Below are 21,552 nucleotides of genomic sequence, written 5' to 3'. Positions count from 1 at the left end.
GACAGGGGCATCCAAAACCGGGCCCTCAAAGATGACCATAATGGTCAGGTAGGTTCATATGGGAGTAGGTGGTATTCCTTGGAGGTCTATCACTATCAGAATATGGTTGTAGGGCACATTCACTCTTTATTAGAATTGGAGAAACCCTATGTACAATTTGGGGAGGAGAAACTGTGCAAATGCAAATAAGAAAGATGATAAAATTAATGCTTGGACACTGCATGCCAAACACATAATACAGTTTTATAATATGGGACAAGAATGTTATAGTGAACTGATCCTTATTTAAATAACCTATATATCTGGAATTATTATTATTATTATTTGTATAGGACAAGTCTGGATTGTACAACTATAGCCTTGAATGAAGTCAAACTCTACACAATGCAATGTTAAACAACAGCTTCAGATGTTTACTTGAATTAGCAACAAAGAAAATCTGAATTATTCATTCCTCCTAGTTACAGTCTATAGGTCTTTTGCAAATGTCGTGAGATGGGTGATCAAGATGGGTGATCTCCCTTGCTTGGCTAGAATGTGGATCCCTCCACAAGAGACCTGGAAGTGGCAATGGAATGAGTACATCTTCTTTCATTGCCACTTTGATGCTCCCTGAACAACTAACCTCCTTGTGCTCTGAATTACAGACCCCGCTATGGACAAGGGTGACTATTATGTGATACCGATGACCTGAAACTTATCTTCATGAGCAGGAAAAAGCTTGAAAAAGAACAAATGCTCACAAGCTTATTGAGATCAACCTGACTCTTGAATACAAATTTTTAAAGAGATATCAAAGGTTGTCAAATGTAATTGAAGCTCTCTTTAATCAATACCTGTCCTGATGCACAGAGTACAAAAAATCCCTGACCCACCCTGAAGCCTATATTCTATTCTCCTGATCACATGGTTTCAAGATGGACTCCTCAAGTTAGTGTCAAGTGTCAAGATAGCACCACTAATTCACATTCATCCCAATTGTTTAAGGTAGCTCAGCAGCTACTGATGCCTAAAATTGAGCCTCTGTTATCCCAGGAACAGACAATTAGCTGTGATACTTTTTGCCAAGTTTTTTGCTGTGAGAAAGGTGGACTATAAATACTGTAAATGAACAAATGAATGATTGAATGAATGAATAATAAAATTGGTAAAGAACAGTAAAATCCAGTGGGAAAATTGATGGAAGAAAACATAAAATGGCACAAAGAAAAAGCAAAGCTTCAAAATTTGGTGGAATTACTACGAGCATGCACATATACATTTGACATCCCGGATAGCATACACTTGTTCATACGTGAATTTGCAGAGGCCAGGTAATACTTATGCATGTGTTACTGCTGTTTTCCTTCAAAACAGCAAGCTACTTATTGAAGACCTGCCTGTGAAAAACCTGCTTCTGCAGGTGGACCGGGTTCTCTAGTTTGATTTATCAGACAGGCATAACAACCTTTTAAAAAATTGGCTCATTAGATCCATGGCCGTCGGCTTTAATGAATCAATACAGTTAAGTCTGATAAAGTATCTTTGCTTTGGCTTCTTTAAGTTTAATTTAACCTCGAGATAAAATGAAAGCTGGATGGACATAAATATTCTCCTATTATACGCCAATCAGCTAAAAGTCATTATAGGGCATTACCCTCATTCAGTCAAGGAGGACAGCCGCCAGCGAAAGAGGCAAACAGCTGCTGCCTGCTAGCTATTTTCTAGTCCTGCTTTCTAAACCTCTAGAGTTTAAACATCATTAATATGCAAAGCCTTCACATTCTAATAGTTTGGGGAATTCCGCGCAAAACATTTCACACTGTGCTAACTTGAAGCAATTGAGGTAATTCTATATCTGTCTTTCATTGAAGCAATGATACATCCTTTTGCCAAGCCACAAGATGGGCTGTTGCTGAAACACAGCATTCCATTCCAATACAAGTCCCACTCATGCAAAGGACTTTTCCAGATGATTGGATAAAGTCTTGATATATCATGCACACAAAAAAGGCCAACACAGAAAGCTTTGCTGGGAGCTATACTCTTGCACATTGTTACACAATTATTTTCGCATTATCAAGGGCAAATGTTGAATGAAATGGTATACTAGTTGTAATACAGCCACTAATCTTCTCTTCCAACAAGTAAAACAGGGTTCTTCTAAACACATACTCCAGGGTCATGAACTTATAAGTTTCCTTTACTTCTAAAAATGGGTTTAATTCTAAAGAAATGTATTTGCACAAGCATTGTTTAAAGAGTTCTGTAATCTAGCACCAGAGTGAACAGACAATTTTATTGCTTTATTGACTGGTCCAGAATTTTCAAAGACTTGGTCCAGTCAGTTTTTGGGCTGCAACTTGCCTAGTTCTCATGCTCATGATAACCCCCATCCCACATGGCCTTTGCCCATGCAGGTTCCATGAGGTCCACATGGATGGGAGGTATATGAAAGAACAAGTACAACATTCTGGAGGTACAGCACAATGTAGGTTTCCTTTCCTTTATCCCTTAGAAGCTCCTTGATCCATTGATCTTGAGCAGCGCAATTTTAAATCTGTTTGAGGGATATAAGGACTGAAATAAATCTTGCCACTGACAATGTAGCCTTGGGATCCCTGTCACTTAATTAAAAAAGCATTATGTCAGACACAGAGGCTTTAAGAGTTATATGTTAAAAGGGGAGAGATATAACGTGATCTAAGTTCCTCATAAAAGTGGCATTCCAAAAGGGCATGAGCTAATCAATCAATACAGCCAGAAGAGCAAGGACAGGTCCTGTCTGGGTATGGTATATTCAGAATTCTGCCTTGCATAACCATAGAGGGGTTAGCATTTAGTCTAGCTAAACAGAAGGCTCTAGAAAGATGAGGAGTTGTCAAATAATAAGTATAAGCAGGCAAACTGTGTGGTGGTGACAATGTAGGTGTCATATAAAGTGACAACTGCAAAATTTTTTTGCCATCAAGTCACAGCTGACCTGTGGCGACCCTATAGGGTTTTAAAACCAAGAGGTGTTCAGAGGTGGTTTGCCATTGCCTGCCTCTGAGTCACAACCCTGGTATTCCTCGAAGGTCTCCCATCCAAATACTTGCCAGGCTCGACCCTGCTTAGCTTCTGAGATCTGACAAGATCAGGCTAGCCTGGGCTTTCCAGGTCAGGGCAACAACTGCAATACAACACCACAAAGAATATCTGGTTAAATTAACAGGAGATCTTCCGTGCTCTTTTCTGGTGAGGTTTTGTTGGTGATTTTTTTTCTTGATTGTTTTCTGTTGATGGTTCTGTTTGTTACTTTTATACTGCAATTGTTTATTCGGTAGGCAGCCTTAGTTTTCATTGTTAAAGAAAACATTGCAGGATAAATAAACATCCCCAAATAAGGACTGATACCCTCTTAGAGTATAGCAACTACTGCACGCCAAGAATGGTTGAAAGTGTACAGATATTTCAAAGGGAAAGAAGCTGTTGATCATGGCTCATTTCTTCTTATCTAATTTTATTTATTTAACCTAAGGGTCATTCAGCTGTTGTTCATGCATGAATTCCCTTCCTGAATGCTCCAAGGATGGTTTTAACTACTATGCAGTCTTATAGGGGATATTGATTTTTTTCTGCTTTGCACCTTTCCCATAAATATCTACATTCAAGTTGCTTTTTGTTGTAAGACACAGTGTTCAGGTATGAATGTTATTCCACTGACCACTTTTGCTTCAAGAGGTGTAACAGTTGTAGACTAGAGGAGTTTCCTTTTTTTTTTTTTTACATTAATGGACGTCCTCAACAGCAAATTACTTAAAATAGAACCAGAGCATGGACATGACCCTTTTGTATGTATTTGGCCTCTGGCCAATCCTTCAAGTTGATTTTCCAAGGTCAGCTTCTACTCCTGGGTGCGTATCAGTTCTCTGTTCCTCAGTCAGTTGCCTCAAGCTGTTGGAGCAGTATCATTTGCATAGATTTGCTACGGGTCGCTTTGTTATAGATTTTGCTGAGTTAGATGTTGTTCAGCGGTATCGAAGAAACTCAAAAGAAACTATTTCTGCTGTTATTAAGACAGCTAATCCAACTCACCTAGAATTTACATTTTGACAACATGGTGGTCAAAAGGCCTTCACATGTTCTATATAGCAACTTTCTTGGGTAATTTGGATTCCTTGTGTGAAACCCATTCCTTGATAGGCAATAGAGTCTAGAGAAAGCCATTGCATAGGGCCCCACCCCAAAACCCATGGAAATAAACTGGAGACAGAGATGCCCTGGTATTGTTGCCTGCACTGCATTTTATAACTCCAAAAGGTTGTTGCACAGCATTTTAGCATATGAGTTATTCAGCTGTCAGGCACAAGATTGTACTTGTGTTGTGAAGGTTCCCCGGTTTTGTTGAGTTTGAAACATGCAACAGTTTTTGCCTCTTACAAAAGTGCATTCTTTATTATTGTGACTGATACGTGGAATGTGCTTGCCCAATTTCAGGGGCACCTCCTGGATAGGATTTGTGAGGCAGATGTAGCTCTATTGTAATGAAAAAAGACTTGTGCTTATCTGCCAAAGGGTGAAATACATGTGGTTGTGAAGAAAGCCTTAAGCTTGCCTAAGTAAGCTTGTCCAAGGAGTTCAGAAAGAGAAACTGAGTCACTGAGAGAACCTGATCTATAGTTTAATGGAATTTCTCTTACTGAGCAGATAACCATACCTTCTCCAATATTAATCATACCTTTCCCAAACAGGAATAAACTACTTTGTTTGTATGTGTGGGTGTGTAAAATTTGGAATATTTGAATTCTGTTTTTCGTCCTGAAGGATTTCAAAATATATACAAAAATAAATGGTGGAATGCAATATACCAATAAACAAGCACTAACTAATAGGGCTGTCGATTTGGTTCCATCCGAACTGAAAAACAGCCGAATTTTCCCCGATTCAGCGGTTTCCAGTTTGGATAGAGCCAGAGTAAAAAAAAGACGGGAAAACGACGAATCAAATTCGCCGAGTTCGGGTAGACGCCGAATAAATTTGTACAAATTTGGCGTCCCCGAATCGGCATTCTCCCGCGGCGCCTTCCTGAAAAGAAACAAAGAGCAAGCAAGCTCTCTTCTGGAAGGCAAGCAAACTTGCCTTTCAGGAGAGACAACCGTTACCAAACACCAGTGGCCAATAGGTGGCCAAGCTGGGTCTTCTTCTGGCCAATCAGAGAAGGGATTCTCCCATTTGAACCTCTCTGAATTGGCCAGGAGAAGAGAAGAAATACTTGCTGGCTGCCACGAGTCTTGCTGCTGCTGTGCTGCTGATCCTGAGCTGACCTGACCTGACCTGCTGCTAGAATCGTATTGGATCTGAGTCCTGACTCCCAGTCCCTGCTCCTGATGGAAGAGAAGACATCTACAGTTTGACCCATTTTTGGGCTTTTCTCTATAACTTTTTTCCTGTGTGTGTGTGTGTGGGGGGGGGAAAGCAGATTCTGTGTGTGTGTATGAGGGGGAAGTCAAAGGAGGGTGGGCTTGATTGTCTCTGTGTGGGACTGTGCTTTCTGCTGTTTTCACCGGTTGCCAACTTCGTCTGGAGTTAACTGTGGGTCAGTGAGTCTCTCTCTGGCTGGCTCCTTTTGTTTCCAATGGGCTGTGCAGCCGCTCCTGTTGTTTTGAATGGGCTAGCCTGTCATTTGTTTTAGTACATCCCATTTCAGTGAGTCTCTCTCTGTCTGGCCCGTTCTTCTCCTTCATTAGGAATTTGCATCTTCTGGTTCAGGGGGGCTGTTCTGCTGGGTGGGGCTTGATTGCCTCTGTGGAGTGTGATTTGGGGGGGTTACCTGTCCTGGGGGGGCTTGATCTCATCTTTGTGAGTGTGATTGATGCTGTGGAAGATTTGAATCTAGCAGCATGAAATCTATCAATACTGAAGAGACGCAATTTGCGCAGGTAGCACTTATGCTAGTAGCCTTATAAGATGCACTTTGGCTGTGTTGAAATGAAATGATACGTTACCCATGCTAAATACACTGTTTACTTACTCTTTCAGTGTTGTTGATTGCACTTTCGGTGTAGTTACATTGGCTCTTAGAAGCCACAGACTGGCTTCTACTGTGTGTGTGGGGAAGCCAAAGGGGGGGGGTGACCTGTCCTGGGGGGCGGGCTTGATCTCCTCTTTGCGAGTGTGATTGTTGCTGTGGAAGATTTGAATCTAGCAGCATGAAATCTATCACTACTGAAGTTATGCAATTTGCGCAGGTCGCACTTACGCTAGTAGCCTTATAAGATGCACTTTGGCTGTGTTGAAATGAAAAGATACGTTACCCATGCTAGTTACGCTGTTTACTTACGCTTTGAGTGTTGTTGGATGCACTTTCGGTGTAGTTACATCGGCTCTTAGAAGCCACGGACTGGCTTCTACTGTGTGTGGGGGAAGCCAAAGGGGGGGTGACCTGTCCTGGGGGGGGGCTTGATCTCCTCTTTGTGAGTGTGATTGTTGCTGTTTTCACTGGTTGCCACCTTTGCCTGGAGGTCAGTGTGGGTCAGTGAGTCTCTCTCTGGCTGCCCCAGAAACAATGGGAGGTTTTGCCTTGGATTTGCCGCTCTCTAGATCCACATTAAGGATTGCCGGCTCCCATTCATTCCAATGGGTGGATGGGGGGGACCCCTTCCAGACCTCATAACTCAAGACCCCCTGACCCAATCTGCACCCAACTTGGGGATTCTTGCAGGTAGGGTCCCTCCAAGCTACCCTGACAGTTTGGGACCTCTACCTCCAAAAATGCCCCCCCCGGAGCCGCAGAAAGCTGCAAATGTGCTTTAAATGGCTTTATTCGGACAAATTTATTCGGGAATGCCGAATTCCATGAATCCGAATAGACTTTGGCATTTCCGGAATAAAAATGGGCCGAACTTTGCCGAATCCGAATTTTACCGAATTTTTTTTCAACAACCCTATTAACTAACCACCCGGGAGGGAAGGCAGCATGGTACAGCCCTATCTCATCAGATCTTGGAAGCTAAGCAGGGTCAGTACTTGGAAGGGAGACCTCCAAGGAAGACTGTGCAGAGGAACACAATGACAAACCACCTCTGCTTAATTACTTGCCTTGAAAACCCCACCAGGGATCGCTAAAAGTCAGCTGCGATTTGGCAGCACTTTACATGCACAACTAACTACCCATACTAAATAGTAACCACCATTTAAACCTATGTTGAAGTGAGAGTACTGGCTCCTCAAGACCAGTAATATCTACTGTAACTGGCAGCAATTTTCAGGGACTTGGGCAAAGGTCTTGCCTAGTTCTGCCATTTTATCTCTTTTCATATGGAGGTTTTGGATCTGGGCACTTATGAATGCAATGCCTGTGATCTGCTGCTGACATCTTACAGGTATTTAAAAAGCTGATCATAATGACTATAGGGTTGCCAACCTCCAGGTACTAGCTGGAGATCTCCTGCTATTACAACTGATCTCCAGCTGATAGAGATCAGTTCCCCTGGAGAAAATGGCCGCTCTGGCAATTGGACTCTATGGCATTGAAATCCCTCCCCTCCCCAAACTCTGCCCTCCTCAGGCTCTGCCCCGAAAACCTCCCACCAGTGGCGAAGAGGGACCTGGCAACCTGAAATGACTAGCTGGCAGGACAGCAACATGTCTACCAATGCCCTTGCCATGGGATGGAGACGGCTGTCCACAGGCCTTGCAGTGGCCTCTATGCTCCAAAACAGTGTGCCACTAACTTATTTTTACTGAATTATTATGGATATTTTACGGGGCTGGAAATGATTAATTATATTTCTATTGATTTTATGTGATATGATTTTATTGTATTTATTGCATTCGATATATGAATTAGAGTTGTGAGCTGCCCTGACCCAGGCTTTGGCTGGGGGAGGCTGGGGTATAAAACGAAATAAATAAATAAACAAACCCAGCATGCATCACTACAGCTTTATACACCACATGTCACTCATCCTTATGCACATAAAAGAATAACTCTAGGAATTTGCAAGTCTAGCACGTGGAAGACAGTTTTATGAGTAAAAGAGGTTAATTTCTAAATTTTGTTTTGCACATTAATGTATGTGTCCATGCACACACACCTGCTCTTGAAAGTCCATTGAGCTACCAATGGAAACTGGCATGAATTAGGAGATGAATTTGCTCCTTTGCAAAAAGTCGTAAGTACTTCCTCTATGCAAATAAGTTTTAAGGATGTTTTAATAAGTAATGTTGAATTTGAACAAATATGGAACCTTACAAGTTAATCAAAACCAGACATTGCACAGAGGCAGTTAAATTGCAGCTTACAACTTCATGTCATCTGGGTTCAAAAAAAACTTTTGGTTGTTCTTGTTAATAAACAGCCAAAAGTGAGATGTACAAGTCAAAGCAAGAAAAATGGGAAAGATTCCTTATAGTTTGTTCCATACTGGGGCCTGATTTCTGTACACAGTGAAATGCTTCACTTACGTTCTTGGCACTTTCCTCCTTGAAAGGATGCACGAAACAGCGACCGCAATTTCAATCAACAGCAAAACTAATCCAACGCTCAGCCCAGTCCAAATATCTGCAGAGACAAGCCAGTGAATGAGATAAATAAGCAAACAAACACAGACTACTAAATCTCCTGAAGTTATTTCATTGGTTTTTTTAAAATGAACCCACCATTTTTTAGGGAACCAGAAGATGGAGTCAAAGGAAGTTTAGCTTTTATGTGGCATCGGTTTCCTCTCCATTCTTTCCCACATCTGAGGACAAAAGAAAAAACATTATGGGAATTATGAAAGGAAAATATTAGTTTGCATTAATCAGAATTAGAGAATTAGAGAACCAGCGTGGCATAGTGGTTAAGAACGGCAAACTCCCGGGATTATGTTGGAAATGTGGAAAGGAAAGAGGTACATATATGCATATATGGTGGTTATGCAAAAAAATTAAAAGCTTTTGGGAAAAAGTACTTAGGGAAACGAATAATTTGATTAATGGTAGAGTAAAAAGGAAGTCGGTATTTTGTTTATTGGGAATTCCACCAAAAAAATATGAGTAATAATGATAGGGTTATCTGCCAATATAGTTTTGCTGCTGCAAGAATTGTGATAGCTAAAGTTTGGAAGCAAGTGAATAAACCTTCAATTGTTGACTGGAGAGAGAAATTATGGATGTATATGAGGATGGCCAAATTAATGGAATTCCTACATGGAAAGGATATGGAAGAATTTTAAAAAAACATGGTCTAAGGCCGCCTCATATCGGGATAAATTGGCAAAAATGTATTTTACAGTATTACTTAGCGAGTTATAGAAACTAGTTTTAATAACTTTATATTATTGTGTTAATAAGTATTATTATAAAAACTGTTTAGACACTTCTTCGGAAGTCGGGTGAAGGGTCACTTTTTAGGTGGGTGGAGGGTGAAGGGGTATCTTTTTGGATTTTATAATTTAGTAATCATGAATGTAATAATTAAGATATATAGATACCCTTTTGTATTTTCTTTTTGTATTTTTTATGTTAATTTCATTGTATTTGTTTTGTTTCTGTTTTGTGTTATAAAAATTAATAAAAATTTATATATATATATATATATATATATATATATATATATATATATATATATAAATAAATAAAGAACGGCAGACTCTAATCTGGGAAGGCAGGTTCGATTCCCTACTCCTCCACATGAAGCCTGCTGGTGACCTTGGGCCAGTTCTCTCAGAACTCTCTCAGCCCACATAGAGGCAAGCAATGGAAAACCACCTCTAAACGTCTCTTGCCTTGAAAAACTACAGCGTCGCCATAAGTCAGCTGTGACTTGATGGCACATAAACACACACACGAATCAGAGCTTAATGCAGCACAAATAGAGAGGGAACTTATAGTATGAGAGAGGAGCCAATATGGCCTGTTTGTTTCCTTTTTTATTTTGTATGTGGATATGTTGGGGGCCTAAGTGCGGGGTCAGCCTCCAAAGTACCACTGGGCTCCTGCTATGTTGTGCAGCGGAAGAAAACTGAAGGCAAGCGGCACCTGAAAAACCAACTGCAGCCACCCCAACATCAGCATCCCTCAGATAGAGCCACCTTCTTGGATGTGAGAAGGGGTAGCCCTAAGGGAACGTCACAGATGGGGTGGAAAGAGAAAGGCAGGATATAAATAAAGCAAACAAATACATCAAGGAAGCTTTCATTTCCTCTAGCCCATAGTCGCTGGTGCTGCACAAAGCCACTTACATCTCAGAATTGCTGCTTGAGGCTTCTGGATGTTTTCCATTTTTGTGCAAAATAATTTCAGAATTCTTAAGGAAAATCTAATGGGTGTTGTGCTGCATATTTTAAATGGTGCAGGAAAAGAAGTAGCAACCCCTGGAAAGCAAGAAATTGGCAAGAGAAGTAAGAAAGTAGAATCTCAAGAGATTGGGTGGAACAGTGATGAAACCAGGGAAAGAATTACAGAGTGAGCTGAAAGGGAGGAAGAGGATGCTGAGAAAAAACAGTAAAAAAAAGGGGCCGGTCTTTGATTTTCTGTTCACAGAAAAAAGCCCTTACATACTGTTAAGAATAAATGTTACATAAAAAAAGCCCTTACATACTGTTAAGAATAAATGTTCCAAACGGATATCAGATTTGTGATTATCATCACCGGATGTGCAAACAGGAAGCAGGAAATGGATATCCAAAATGGATATTCAAAATGTTGATTGTGCATTTTGGATCTGGACCATGAAGCCTTATGAAGTAAACCTCAGTTAACATGCATGTGACGTACGATGATTCCCATTTGCAAAAATCACACATTTACCTTTGCAGATAAAATGCCCCAAGCATGCAATGCCACAATGTAAGAAGATGGAGTTATCTACAGAACTAAAGGTACAGATTTCAAGCATACCTATTTGAAACCTGAGACCTGAGACCTCATAATAGTATCCAGTTGTCCAGGAAAAAGCAAGCCAAGCTGCCTATGCAATCAAGCGAAGGGATCCGGGAGTACTAGTTTGCCAGACTCAACTAGTTAACCTTCCGGTTGTCACAATGTTTTTTGCTGTTGAAAAATCATTGGTTTCTCATTATCATCTTAAATAGCATCCTTTTGCAGCACCATTTGATGAGCAACCGTCAACAATCAATAGGCTTGTGATATGAATTTTCTCTGTTCATAATACTCCTTTTTGTTATGAATCAGGCTGTCTTACTCTTTTCATAATTAATCATGAGCCGTTCTGGGAGGTGACATCTTGTGTTGGCTCTTGAACAGTTGACATTCATCAGACCAGGCAGCTGAGGCTGGAAGCTGATCTTGGCGCATGCTCAGAACTTCATGACTTCAACCCTTTACTCCATCTCAAGGAGAAACTGTTCCTCCTTCCTGATAGCTGAAATTGACTCACAGTTGTTTAGATGGCACGGTAATTTACCGAGGAACTGCTGGGCAATGTAATCATCCTCATCAAAGTGTCCTGCAGTTGCTCAGGCAACTCTGTGTGAGTAGCCCACTCCTGCGGGAGAATTCCCAAATGGCCCCGGGACAGCATCCATGCAACAAAGTATTATTTGCTGATTTAGAAGCCTCTACAGAAAGGTATCCCCCCAATCATCCTTGCAGGAAGCTCGTAATGAACAGCCCAAATATGATCCAGATGAGGCTGAAGGGTTCTCCACTCACTAATAAACAGAACACTTCAGTAGTCAGGTCAACAACTGCTGATTTTCTGTGTTTGTAATAGCTGGGCTGTATTTAACAATGATTTAACCAGGAAGGGAAATTAGAAACATTCTGTCTCCCATGTCCTGTCTGCTATCGGGCTTGGTGTCCTAGGTAGTGCACAAATAATATTGTGAAATAAAGACTTTCCAGGGAAGCAATCAAGTATGTCCCCTCTGTGGAATTTGTTAATTCTACACTGGGAAAGGAAAGAAGAGACTTCTTAATAAGCCTCCCTGCCAGGGTCCAATTTATTTTGAAGACAGGCAATGTCAGAAGTTACCAAGTAAATTCCCTAGGCCACAAAGCTCTAACATTTCCACATTAAATACAAGCAATTAATTCTCCTGGACTAATTGCTTCATGACTATCAGCAGCACATTGGGTAAGTGGGATTTATTTTTAAAATGCCATCCATTTCCAATCTGAAACAGAAAGAAACCCATTCCTACATACTGAACAAGACACACCCTTCCCCAGATGGCATATGTCAGATAAAATAAAGTGCCTCTGCTGTGGTCTAGATTCTTATATGCCGAACTATCAAAAGGTATTCTACTATTGAGAAGGGACAGTCTGCCTTGTAAGAGGTAGACGAAGTCAGTTTGATCTTTACACGTCTAGGCAAAAATAGATTTGGCTGACTTTGCTATTAGCATGTAGATTAAATTAGTGAGCATGAACAAGTGATACGTGGCTGCCAGAGTTCATTGCGGAAAAATGAAAACAAACTTAGCTATGCAGCCACCCACCCACAAAATCCTTGTCAGCTGGTCCTTTTTAAAAACCAGATTTTACACGTAATGTTATCAGCACTGCAAGCCTTTCCTCAGCCCATCCATTGCCAAAGCCTTGTATCTTGTTTGTGTTTTTAGGCATAAGATGTCACCGTTATTTATTTATTGCTTTCGTCTGAACTACATTCTGGGTTTTTCCACTTAATTGAAATCAGTTGAGTTACAAATAGGAGCTGCAATAACATCTTTCCTCAATAAGTATAGCTCTATTAACTGCAAAATAACCAGGCAGCACTGCTTATTTAGACACTTTTATATCTGTATTACAGCATGCTCAGAAGCAGAAAATGACCATTCATCCCTATCAAAGAATCCCATGGATCTGCTATTTACTTTGGAATATTTTTCTCATGAACGAATCTGCAAAACCGTGATAAAATTAAACTGTCACTTATTTTATCAGGTTGAACAATGATGGCATTTTATTGTATGTATTACGACACATATTTTCTAAACAGAATTCTGTGATAAAGTCAGTATCTTTCTGTCTCTCTCACTCTCTCTCTCTTTTTAAAATCTTAATGTAGTGTTCTTATCAGCTGAAATAGCCTGCTTGAACTGGAGCTTGCCTGTGCAGGACATTACTCCTGCCAGGTGGATTGCAGTACATTTGGAGAGAATAAATCATTCCCAAGCAAACATAAATTCATCTACTCGCACAGACGACATTAAATAATAATGCCTAATGCTGTTTCTTTACAATGTACAAAACAGTTTTTGCAAATTAATGTTTTTGGCAAGGCAAACATTCTCATTCTGATACATTTAGGCCATTAACTGTTTTTGAGCAACTATTGGCCTGCTCTTCCTCAAACAAAAAATTATTATTGGCAAAAATATATGACATATTGATAGAACTACATTACAGAGAATTATAGAGTAAAAAAGCACCAAGACCTGGCAAGAGAGATTTCAATTAATAACTTGGAAAAATCGATAAGGGTTATTTTGACATTGACTTAAGAAATTAAGAATTAACGATGGCATACGGCTAGCCTGATCTTGTCTGATCTCTGCTAAGCGGGGTTGGCCCTGACTATTATTTGGATGAGAGACCACCAAGGAATACCAAAGTCATGACACGGAGGCAGGCAATGGCAAATCACCTCTGAATGTCTCTTGCCTTGAAAACTCTATGGGGTCGTCATATGTCAGTTGTGACTTGATGGCAAAAAGAATAAGAAAAAATGGCTTAAAGTTTTTATATAGATACTATTGTGTGGATAGGATGAACCAGAAAAGTTCTCATATATTCTGGTGATGCTGTCAAGCTAAAGGATCCTTTTTTCATATGTGGTGGAGCTGCTCAGCTGTACAACATTACTGGCATGAGATATGTGATATAATTAATACAACAGTGGAATTTAGAGTGCCATATTGTCCAATGCTGATTCTGTTTGGGCAGATAGAAAACAGGTTAGCAAAAAGCTCATGGATATGTACTGAGGAACTTGGTAGTAGTATCAGCAAGAATTCTTATTGCAAAGTCAATTGGGGGAGGGGTGGAAGACATGCCCCCATTGACATGTGGCTTAGAAATTGTTGACTTAATATGGTTATGGACAAAATTACGGTATAGAAACAAATGAAACAAAATAAGCCACATTCTTGGGATATATTTATCCAAAGATGGGATCCTTTTATTAAATTTTGGCATATCTTGAAACCAGGGGAGGATGTCAAGGCAGAAATTTTGCTATGTCCTTAAATTGGATAATAATATATTAGATGTTAAGAGAAGCTGGGGTTATAAAGAGATTATTTATGCATTTAAGAGACCTTTTTTGGTATTGAATGATCTTTATTATATACTCTTTTGTTTATGTATACAAGTTATTATCTGTTGAGATTTTTTTTTTCCAATTTAAAAAAGGGAATACTGTCCCTTTTGGTTACTCCCCTACTTTCCAGAAGGTAGAATTTCTCATATACTCTACAGTAATGAAAATACTACAGTTTGTCCTGACCTTAGTCACACCAAGAGTGAAAGAGGCATAACATGGGCCTCCACTGAATTGTTTAAAGGGGGATTATGGATAGGGGCGTGTATTCGGATATGCTGAACTGAAAAAAGAGGCATCATTTTAATAATGCCAAAAAGGCAAATCTGAAAAAAGCCCTTTTTTATTTTTCAGGTCCATTTTACCCTAGGGGAATCTTTGCAGGGCTGTGGAAAGGCTGTGTTTTGAGGTAGAGGCACCAAATTTTCAGGGTAGTTTTAGGTGACTCTCCTTACAAGAACTCCCAAGTTTGGTGAAGATTGGATCAGGGGGTCCAATTTTATGGGCCTGCATTTTTTTCTCCATTTGTCATGACGAGTAGTCATTGATAGCCCTATGGTCCATGAATTTGTCCAAGGAGAGCATTTTCTGCAAATGTAATTATTCCAATTTGTTTATTCATTATTTGTTTTTCTAAGCTATGGCATGTTGCAAGAAACTGAGAGATGTTCAGTCAAGACTAAGCCTGGACCACAGAAGCAAATATACCATGTTTCCCACCAATTAACTTATTTTGTAGAAGTATGAGCATGCAATAGCTGGGGAGGTGGATACAATGGCTAATTAAGAACATAAGAAGAACCCTTCTGGATCAGGCCAGTGGCCCATCTAGTCTAGCATCTTGTCTTACAGTGGCCAACCAGTTAGTAGGGAGGGACAAGGCCTTCCGTTCAGAGGTTCTTTTTAGCCACCATGGCTACTGGTCACTGATTAAGTTATACTTAAAGCCACATCTTCTGAGTTCAAATCCTATACTTCTGCCCATGGATCAATAGGCAATGAAAGCCTATGAAGTAGAGGCCACATTTCAAACAGAAGGTTTCAAACAACCTTGCTATGCTGGAGGTACACCGGTCAGTAGATTAATTCTGTCCCTGCCTCTTTTGATTGAGCACCTGGACCCAAACCCTAATGAAAAAAAAATACTTCAGTTTCAGCACTTTCCAATCTGGAATGGGTGAAAAATAGCCATAAGCAGGTGGGTGGGGGGGAAGGGATACTTTTCATCATCTTGCTACACAAAACTTTTCTAATATTACAAAAGCACACCCTTTGCCCCTTTGGTAACTGATTCACATTCTTACTTCATTCAAAATACGACTCCCCCCATGAACATTCTTATTTAAATGTCTGTTTCAATGTAATACAAAACAAATCCAATGTTCTTAATGCTGTCATCTTATTTAATCTTTCCCTTCCATCACAAAATCTCACTAGATATGTAAGTAAACTTAGCAATTTCAAGGTCCTTTCAAACTATCTTCTAAAGAAGGATTTTTAAAACATGCATGTTTTGTTTTCTTCCCATTTTATCAGTGGAAATAAATCAATCATTGAAAATAATGACAACATAACAAAGCTCAAATTTTTTAAAAAGTGCTTTAGTTATCATGATAACTGTATTTATCTTGTATACTTTTGATGTAAATATCACAGATCATACCTTCTGCATTTCATGGTCTTTTACCCCACTATTTACATTATTTCCTTACTGCTAGAGGTATCACTTGATGCATCTGATGAAACGGATTCTTATTAAAGCTTATACTACAAAAAAGTGTAGTGCGAGATTCCTTTTTTGTTATGATAAACAGTCTGACTTTACTGTTTCTTCCATATCTCTGTAATTGAGGTTCTTTTCACTCTGACCCTATTACATTTCCCTTAATACTTGTATGCACTGTTTGTTCATGTTGCCCTAATACTGCAGTCATAGTTTACATTCTTTTTTTTAGTTTACATTCACACGTCTTCTAGACACATGGAATTATTTTGCAATGAACTCTTCAAGTCACAGAATGGTCAAAACTAAAACTACTAGTCTGAATCCACTGAATATGTTAACAGGATGAACCTGCCTATGAGCAAATAGGAAAGAAGAAATTTTTGTAAAAAAAGTTTTTATTCCACCATGATATACTGACAATGCTTGTTCTGAAATATTCTTTTCACTAATCAAAAAGCATCCTTCTTACTTAAATGATATTGCTTAAACAGCCAAAAGGCCACAAGCAGCATCAAACTAATATAATACCCAAAATTAACCCTGTTTACGTTTAATTACCACCCGCAAAAATTTAGCCACTAATAATGTGATTCTTTTATCGGTACCAAATAACAACCATTGAATTAAACTTTGCAGGGAGAGATCAAATTTATAAAGTAGGAGTTGCCATAAATATCTCCACCTCAGATCATCCCAACGACAACCGTATAGCAAAATATGTTCCAGGGTCTCTATTCTGCCATCCCCATATACGTAGCTTCTATCTGAATATGGAATGCCTGCAAAACGTCCTTCAGTAACCCTAGATGGGAAAGCATTCAGCCTAGCCAACATTAAATGCTCTTCTATATTGATATACTGTTAAATTAAAGACATATTGCGGAATGGACTTAGAAGAGATTAAACTATAAGTAGCAACAGAGCTAACTTGCAGCGCCTTTCCTGAATACTACTAACATCAAGAGATGTCACCCTAGATATCCTCCTTACTTCTCTTTACTTCTGCTTATTATAATATAATACACTCAATCATGCTCATTGTCAGCCATACAGAATAGAAGCACAGTACAAATATACTGGAAATCAGATCCAAAGGACGACTTAGTTGAAGTTGGTCAATCCAGTTTGCATATGAACATTAACAGTAAATAACATTCTACAGTAGTGGTTCTCAAACTTCTGACCTAGAGACCCCATTTTGATTTAATATTTTCTGCAGTCCCCAGGCCCTCCCTTCCTCCCTGCTTCACCAATGCCCACCATGCCTCCATCTTATTGGGTTTTTCCACACGTGTTATTTTGTTGCTTGTGTACCCATACTGCATCTTTCCCCCTCCTTTTCCATATATGTTTTGCTTCCTCTAGTGGTTGCTTCAATATTTCATTGCTGTATCACTGGCTGATTCCCAAACACTTTAAAAGTGCAGGGAAATAAGCTGAAGATACAGCAATGAAATATCAAAGCAACCACTAGAAGGAGAAAACACATGTGGAAAAGGACCCCCCGCCTGACACAATAAGGGCACACTAGCCACAAAAATGTAGGTTGCCAGGTCCCTCTTCAACCACCAGTGGGAGGTTTTGGAGGCAGAGCCTGAGAAGGGCGGAATTTGGGGAGGGGAAGGACTTTAATGCCATAGAGTTTAATTGTCAAAGCGGCCATTTTCTCCAGGGGAACTGATCTCTATCAGCTGGGGATCAGTTGTAATAGCAGGAGATCTCCAGCTAGTACATGGAGGTTGGCAACCCTACTCTGAGGAAACATTCAAAACATTAGTTCCGGCTGGACTGAATAACGAATTTGATCTGGCATGTTTCCTTTAAGTCAGTTTCCTTTAAGCCATCTGGCTTGTTAATACATATCAGCTGAACCACGGTTTTGACCTGTATAATTCTATGGGGAGATACTATGGTTATCTCAACCTCATTTGAGGAAAAGAAACCCAGCAGGGTTTGCTCTGCTTGAGATTATGTAAGACTCATTTAGATTGACTTGTAGGTTCCTTTATTTGTCCTTTTTAAAAAAAATCTTTATATAAAAAATCTTTGTATTAAATGCACTCTTATAATTTTTCAGAGGCCACTGGCCCTATGAAATGCAGGTTACTATTACAAGAAATCCATTGTGATCTTTACATGTGATTGTGGTAAGCTAATATCTTTACAAATTGATTTTCATTGTATTAATGTACTAAAAATAACAATATTGAGTGCTTTTATGTGTTGTTACAGAGGCGTTTATGCCCTTAAATGCAAACAGAAGAAGCTTTTGCGAAACGACTACCGAACTAGAGGTGTCATCTGCTGTTATTGAAGAATTTGTGTTATTCAGGATTGTTGTATGAATTATTGCAAGGTGAAATTAACCTAAGCAGAATACAGGACTTTGACATTTATTTTGTTTCATACCTTTGTATGTAAAACAAGGAGTGTTTCTGTTGCTTTTTGTTCTATTGACATTCTACATTGAAGTAAACTAGATTGAATGAGTTTACATTGTGAGCTAACGTGCTGATATTATTGTTCAGAGTACCTGGAGATTGGCAACCCTACAAAAATGAGATGTGCAGAAAAGCCCCTAGTGTTCTCAAAACAATATAGAGAAAACCACATCAGGTACCTTTTAAGAGCAAGTTCAAGTGAAATGTTTGAATTTTCTGTACATGCCCTACAAGGTCATGTCTCCAAAGATAGCCAACTTTAGAAGGCCTGAACTGAAAAGGCCCTTACCCAAGCTCTACACCATCGGATCCCTTGATTGGAAAGGACTTGATTGGAAAGTTCAGTAAAACAAACAAAAAAAATAAAATAAAAACACTTTAAATGTCTTTCTGATAGTCACTCACAACACAACATTTTATGCTTTTCTGAGTGTGACCCACTGAAAAAAACGTACATAACTTTTGAACATAGTTTCAGAGGATAGCCATGTTAGTCTGCAGTAGAACAATTAGATTTGAGTGCAGTAGCCTCTTAGACACCAACAAGAGTTTCAGGGTATAAGCTTTCAAGAGTCAAAGCTCCCTTCATCAGACACAGTGGAGTAGAAATGTAATTATTTATGCTCAGCATTTAAACTTTGCATTTGACCTTGCCTCTAATATGGCTTTTTAAGTGTTGCTGCTGCTATTTCTGCAGCTAGTAAACTGTTAGCCAGGCGGTTTCAATAAAAAAAGCCCTTTTCCTGTTTCTCTGGTCACCCACACAGCAAAAAGGAAGTCGAACTGTTTGCTGACATGTCTCTTATGGTTTGGGCCTATGCCTTCCTTCAGGAGCCTGCTGCCAAACGTTTGGTTTGCACAGACAATACATGGTGGGCTGTGACTTCACTGGAATCTGAGCACTTAGAACAGGAGAACTCAACAGTGGAGACTACAGACAAGTCATATATGTGATGATTAAGAAAGTATAACTTTTAAAGCAGGAACAGATGTGCTTATTTTGAGGCGGTTAGAAGTAGAAGCAAGCGACACGCCAGCTTCTAAAACTATGGCTTAGGCAATCATGCAAACATTAAGCAAATGTAGCCTTCTTTCATGGCATTTCCTAGTCAGAGGGTTCCAAAGTAAATGTAGATGGCAGGTTTTTAGCCAGCAACCTCAGCTCTTCTTTCTCTTTATGAACTGCATATAGTTGTGGTTTGTCTGGAAAACAAAACCTATTTGAGAAACATCCACAGAGCTTAGGCATCAGAAGTTACACAATCCATTCCCATCTCTCCCTTGATCAAGCTGAAGGGAAACAAAAGATCAATAACAAAAGTATTAATGATGCGGATGTTTGCTAGTATTGTATAACTACACTGCTTCCATCTACTGAAACTGGAAGGATCATGCAACGTCCCAGATGTTCACATTCTATTATCATCAATGAAAGTGCCCCATAAGGAATGTGTATTATGTAGTGTGTGGCCCACAAATAGCTAACGTTTAATGCCAAAATTCCAGTGGTTTTGGACTTCATGAATCTTAATAAGGTGATGCAAATGTATTTCCTGTGACGTAATAAAGAAATAACTCATATTAATCAGTACCCAGGGATGGTTCCAATTGGGGGGGGGGTGCTGTTCTTGGCAATATGGCACTCAGTGGCTTCCTTGCAGAAAGCACTAATGTCTTGAACAGGCATCCTGCTGAGTGAGCAGTAATGTGACTGCACCTAGCTGCTGTTGTCATTCTGCCCCTCACTGCCTGGATGAATGAACAAGCAGAAATAGCGCTCGCCAACTCACCTTTCTCAGGATTTTTTAAAACAACCCACGGAAAGTCACACACAAGTACCCATTACATATAGATTGGTTCTGAGATCTGATGAGCTTCCTTAATTATTTTAATATCTTTATAACAGCATCATTAACCCTGATGTGATAAGGTCATAGGAATTGGGCATCCCGCTATGAGGATAAGTTTCATGTCCACCAAGCAATACCAAGATTGATGTTTCTGTTGGCCTTATGTCAAAGCATACAATTGGTGCTGAATGACTGTTCCAACAGAGAGCTCTCACTAACTGAGGATGAATGAGTTCCTCACTACAAAATCAAGTGATGATCTCCATGTGTGAAACTGTCAGCAGGAACGAACATGACATTTTCTTATAGTGGGCCAGACCTTTGGTTCATCTCGCTCAATATTAGTCTCAGGCAGAGAAAGATCTCTCCCAGCACTTGCTACCTGAAGTTCTTTGATTCAAGATGCCAGGATCAAACCTGGGGCATTTTACATGCAAAGCATGTACTCTGCCGCTGAGGTGTGGTCTTTTTGCTTTATCGAACATCACAGGCAGCATTTCTATTATCACCTATCCCAAGACCAATAGCTTGGATCTAGAAGTGTCATTCCCTTTACACAGCAGTCTTCCATTCGTGGAAGGAATCTGCCAATAGCAGAAGAACCCTTCTGTGAATGGAAAACTTGTGAATGCAAGAGTGGCATCAGTGGAAAGGCACCTTCAGGTTCAGCATGATGAGCAGCAAATCAGCAAATGGTTTTGAGAACCAAGCAAAATACATTCATGTGTGCAGCACCCCTTAGAATGCTAGTTTGTCCTGAGTTCTTTTGTTTTTTTCAAAGAAAATGACTCTCTTCACTAAAATCCCTGGCTTTACATAACTTTAGTTGATAAGTCGAACTACCTTTTAAAAGTCTATAATTAACAATGGAATATGGTAACAGCGATGCCTTCCAGTCAAAAATGCTTTGAAATTGCAGTGATATGTTAGGTTAATGACCCAGCACTAAGAGACTTTTAATGGAAAGATCATAAATAGTCATTACACTATATGACTCTTTTTTTCCTCAACAATGATTATAATCCATTTAATGTTGCCCGACTTCTGCAACCCTGGCCACATCATATGTCACAAGGAGAGAGCTACAGCAGCAATGGGGGAGGGGGTCATGTTAGAAATACCTGTATAACAAAGTTGTTTTAGTAAAATAACCTGCTATTTTACCTAAAATATGATATACAGTTTTTTAACAGTCACATCTTGTGTCAGGCCAGTAGGATGAACTATCTAGGTGGCAAAACTGGCAGTTAGGGAGGGCCTGTGGCTTGTGTGTGTTAAGTGTCATTAAGTCGCTTCCCA

General features: G+C 39.7%; 1 protein-coding gene across 1 annotated transcript in view; it reads right to left on the bottom strand.

The window, feature by feature from the left end:
- Window positions 1-8,423: 8,423 nt before the first annotated feature.
- MALRD1 (MAM and LDL receptor class A domain containing 1) overlaps window positions 8,424-21,552 on the bottom strand; it is a 284,449-nt gene continuing 271,320 nt past the window's right edge. Inside the window, 2 exon segments of the mRNA XM_056857102.1 lie at window positions 8,424-8,524; window positions 8,623-8,705. Of these exon segments, the coding sequence (XP_056713080.1) occupies window positions 8,424-8,524; window positions 8,623-8,705 (184 nt within the window).

This window comes from Euleptes europaea, chromosome 11 (assembly GCF_029931775.1).
Source record: "Euleptes europaea isolate rEulEur1 chromosome 11, rEulEur1.hap1, whole genome shotgun sequence".
Classification (NCBI taxonomy): domain Eukaryota; kingdom Metazoa; phylum Chordata; class Lepidosauria; order Squamata; family Sphaerodactylidae; genus Euleptes; species Euleptes europaea.
The sequence above is the reverse complement of the archived record's forward strand: the minus strand, read 5'-3'. Positions and strand labels throughout refer to the sequence as shown.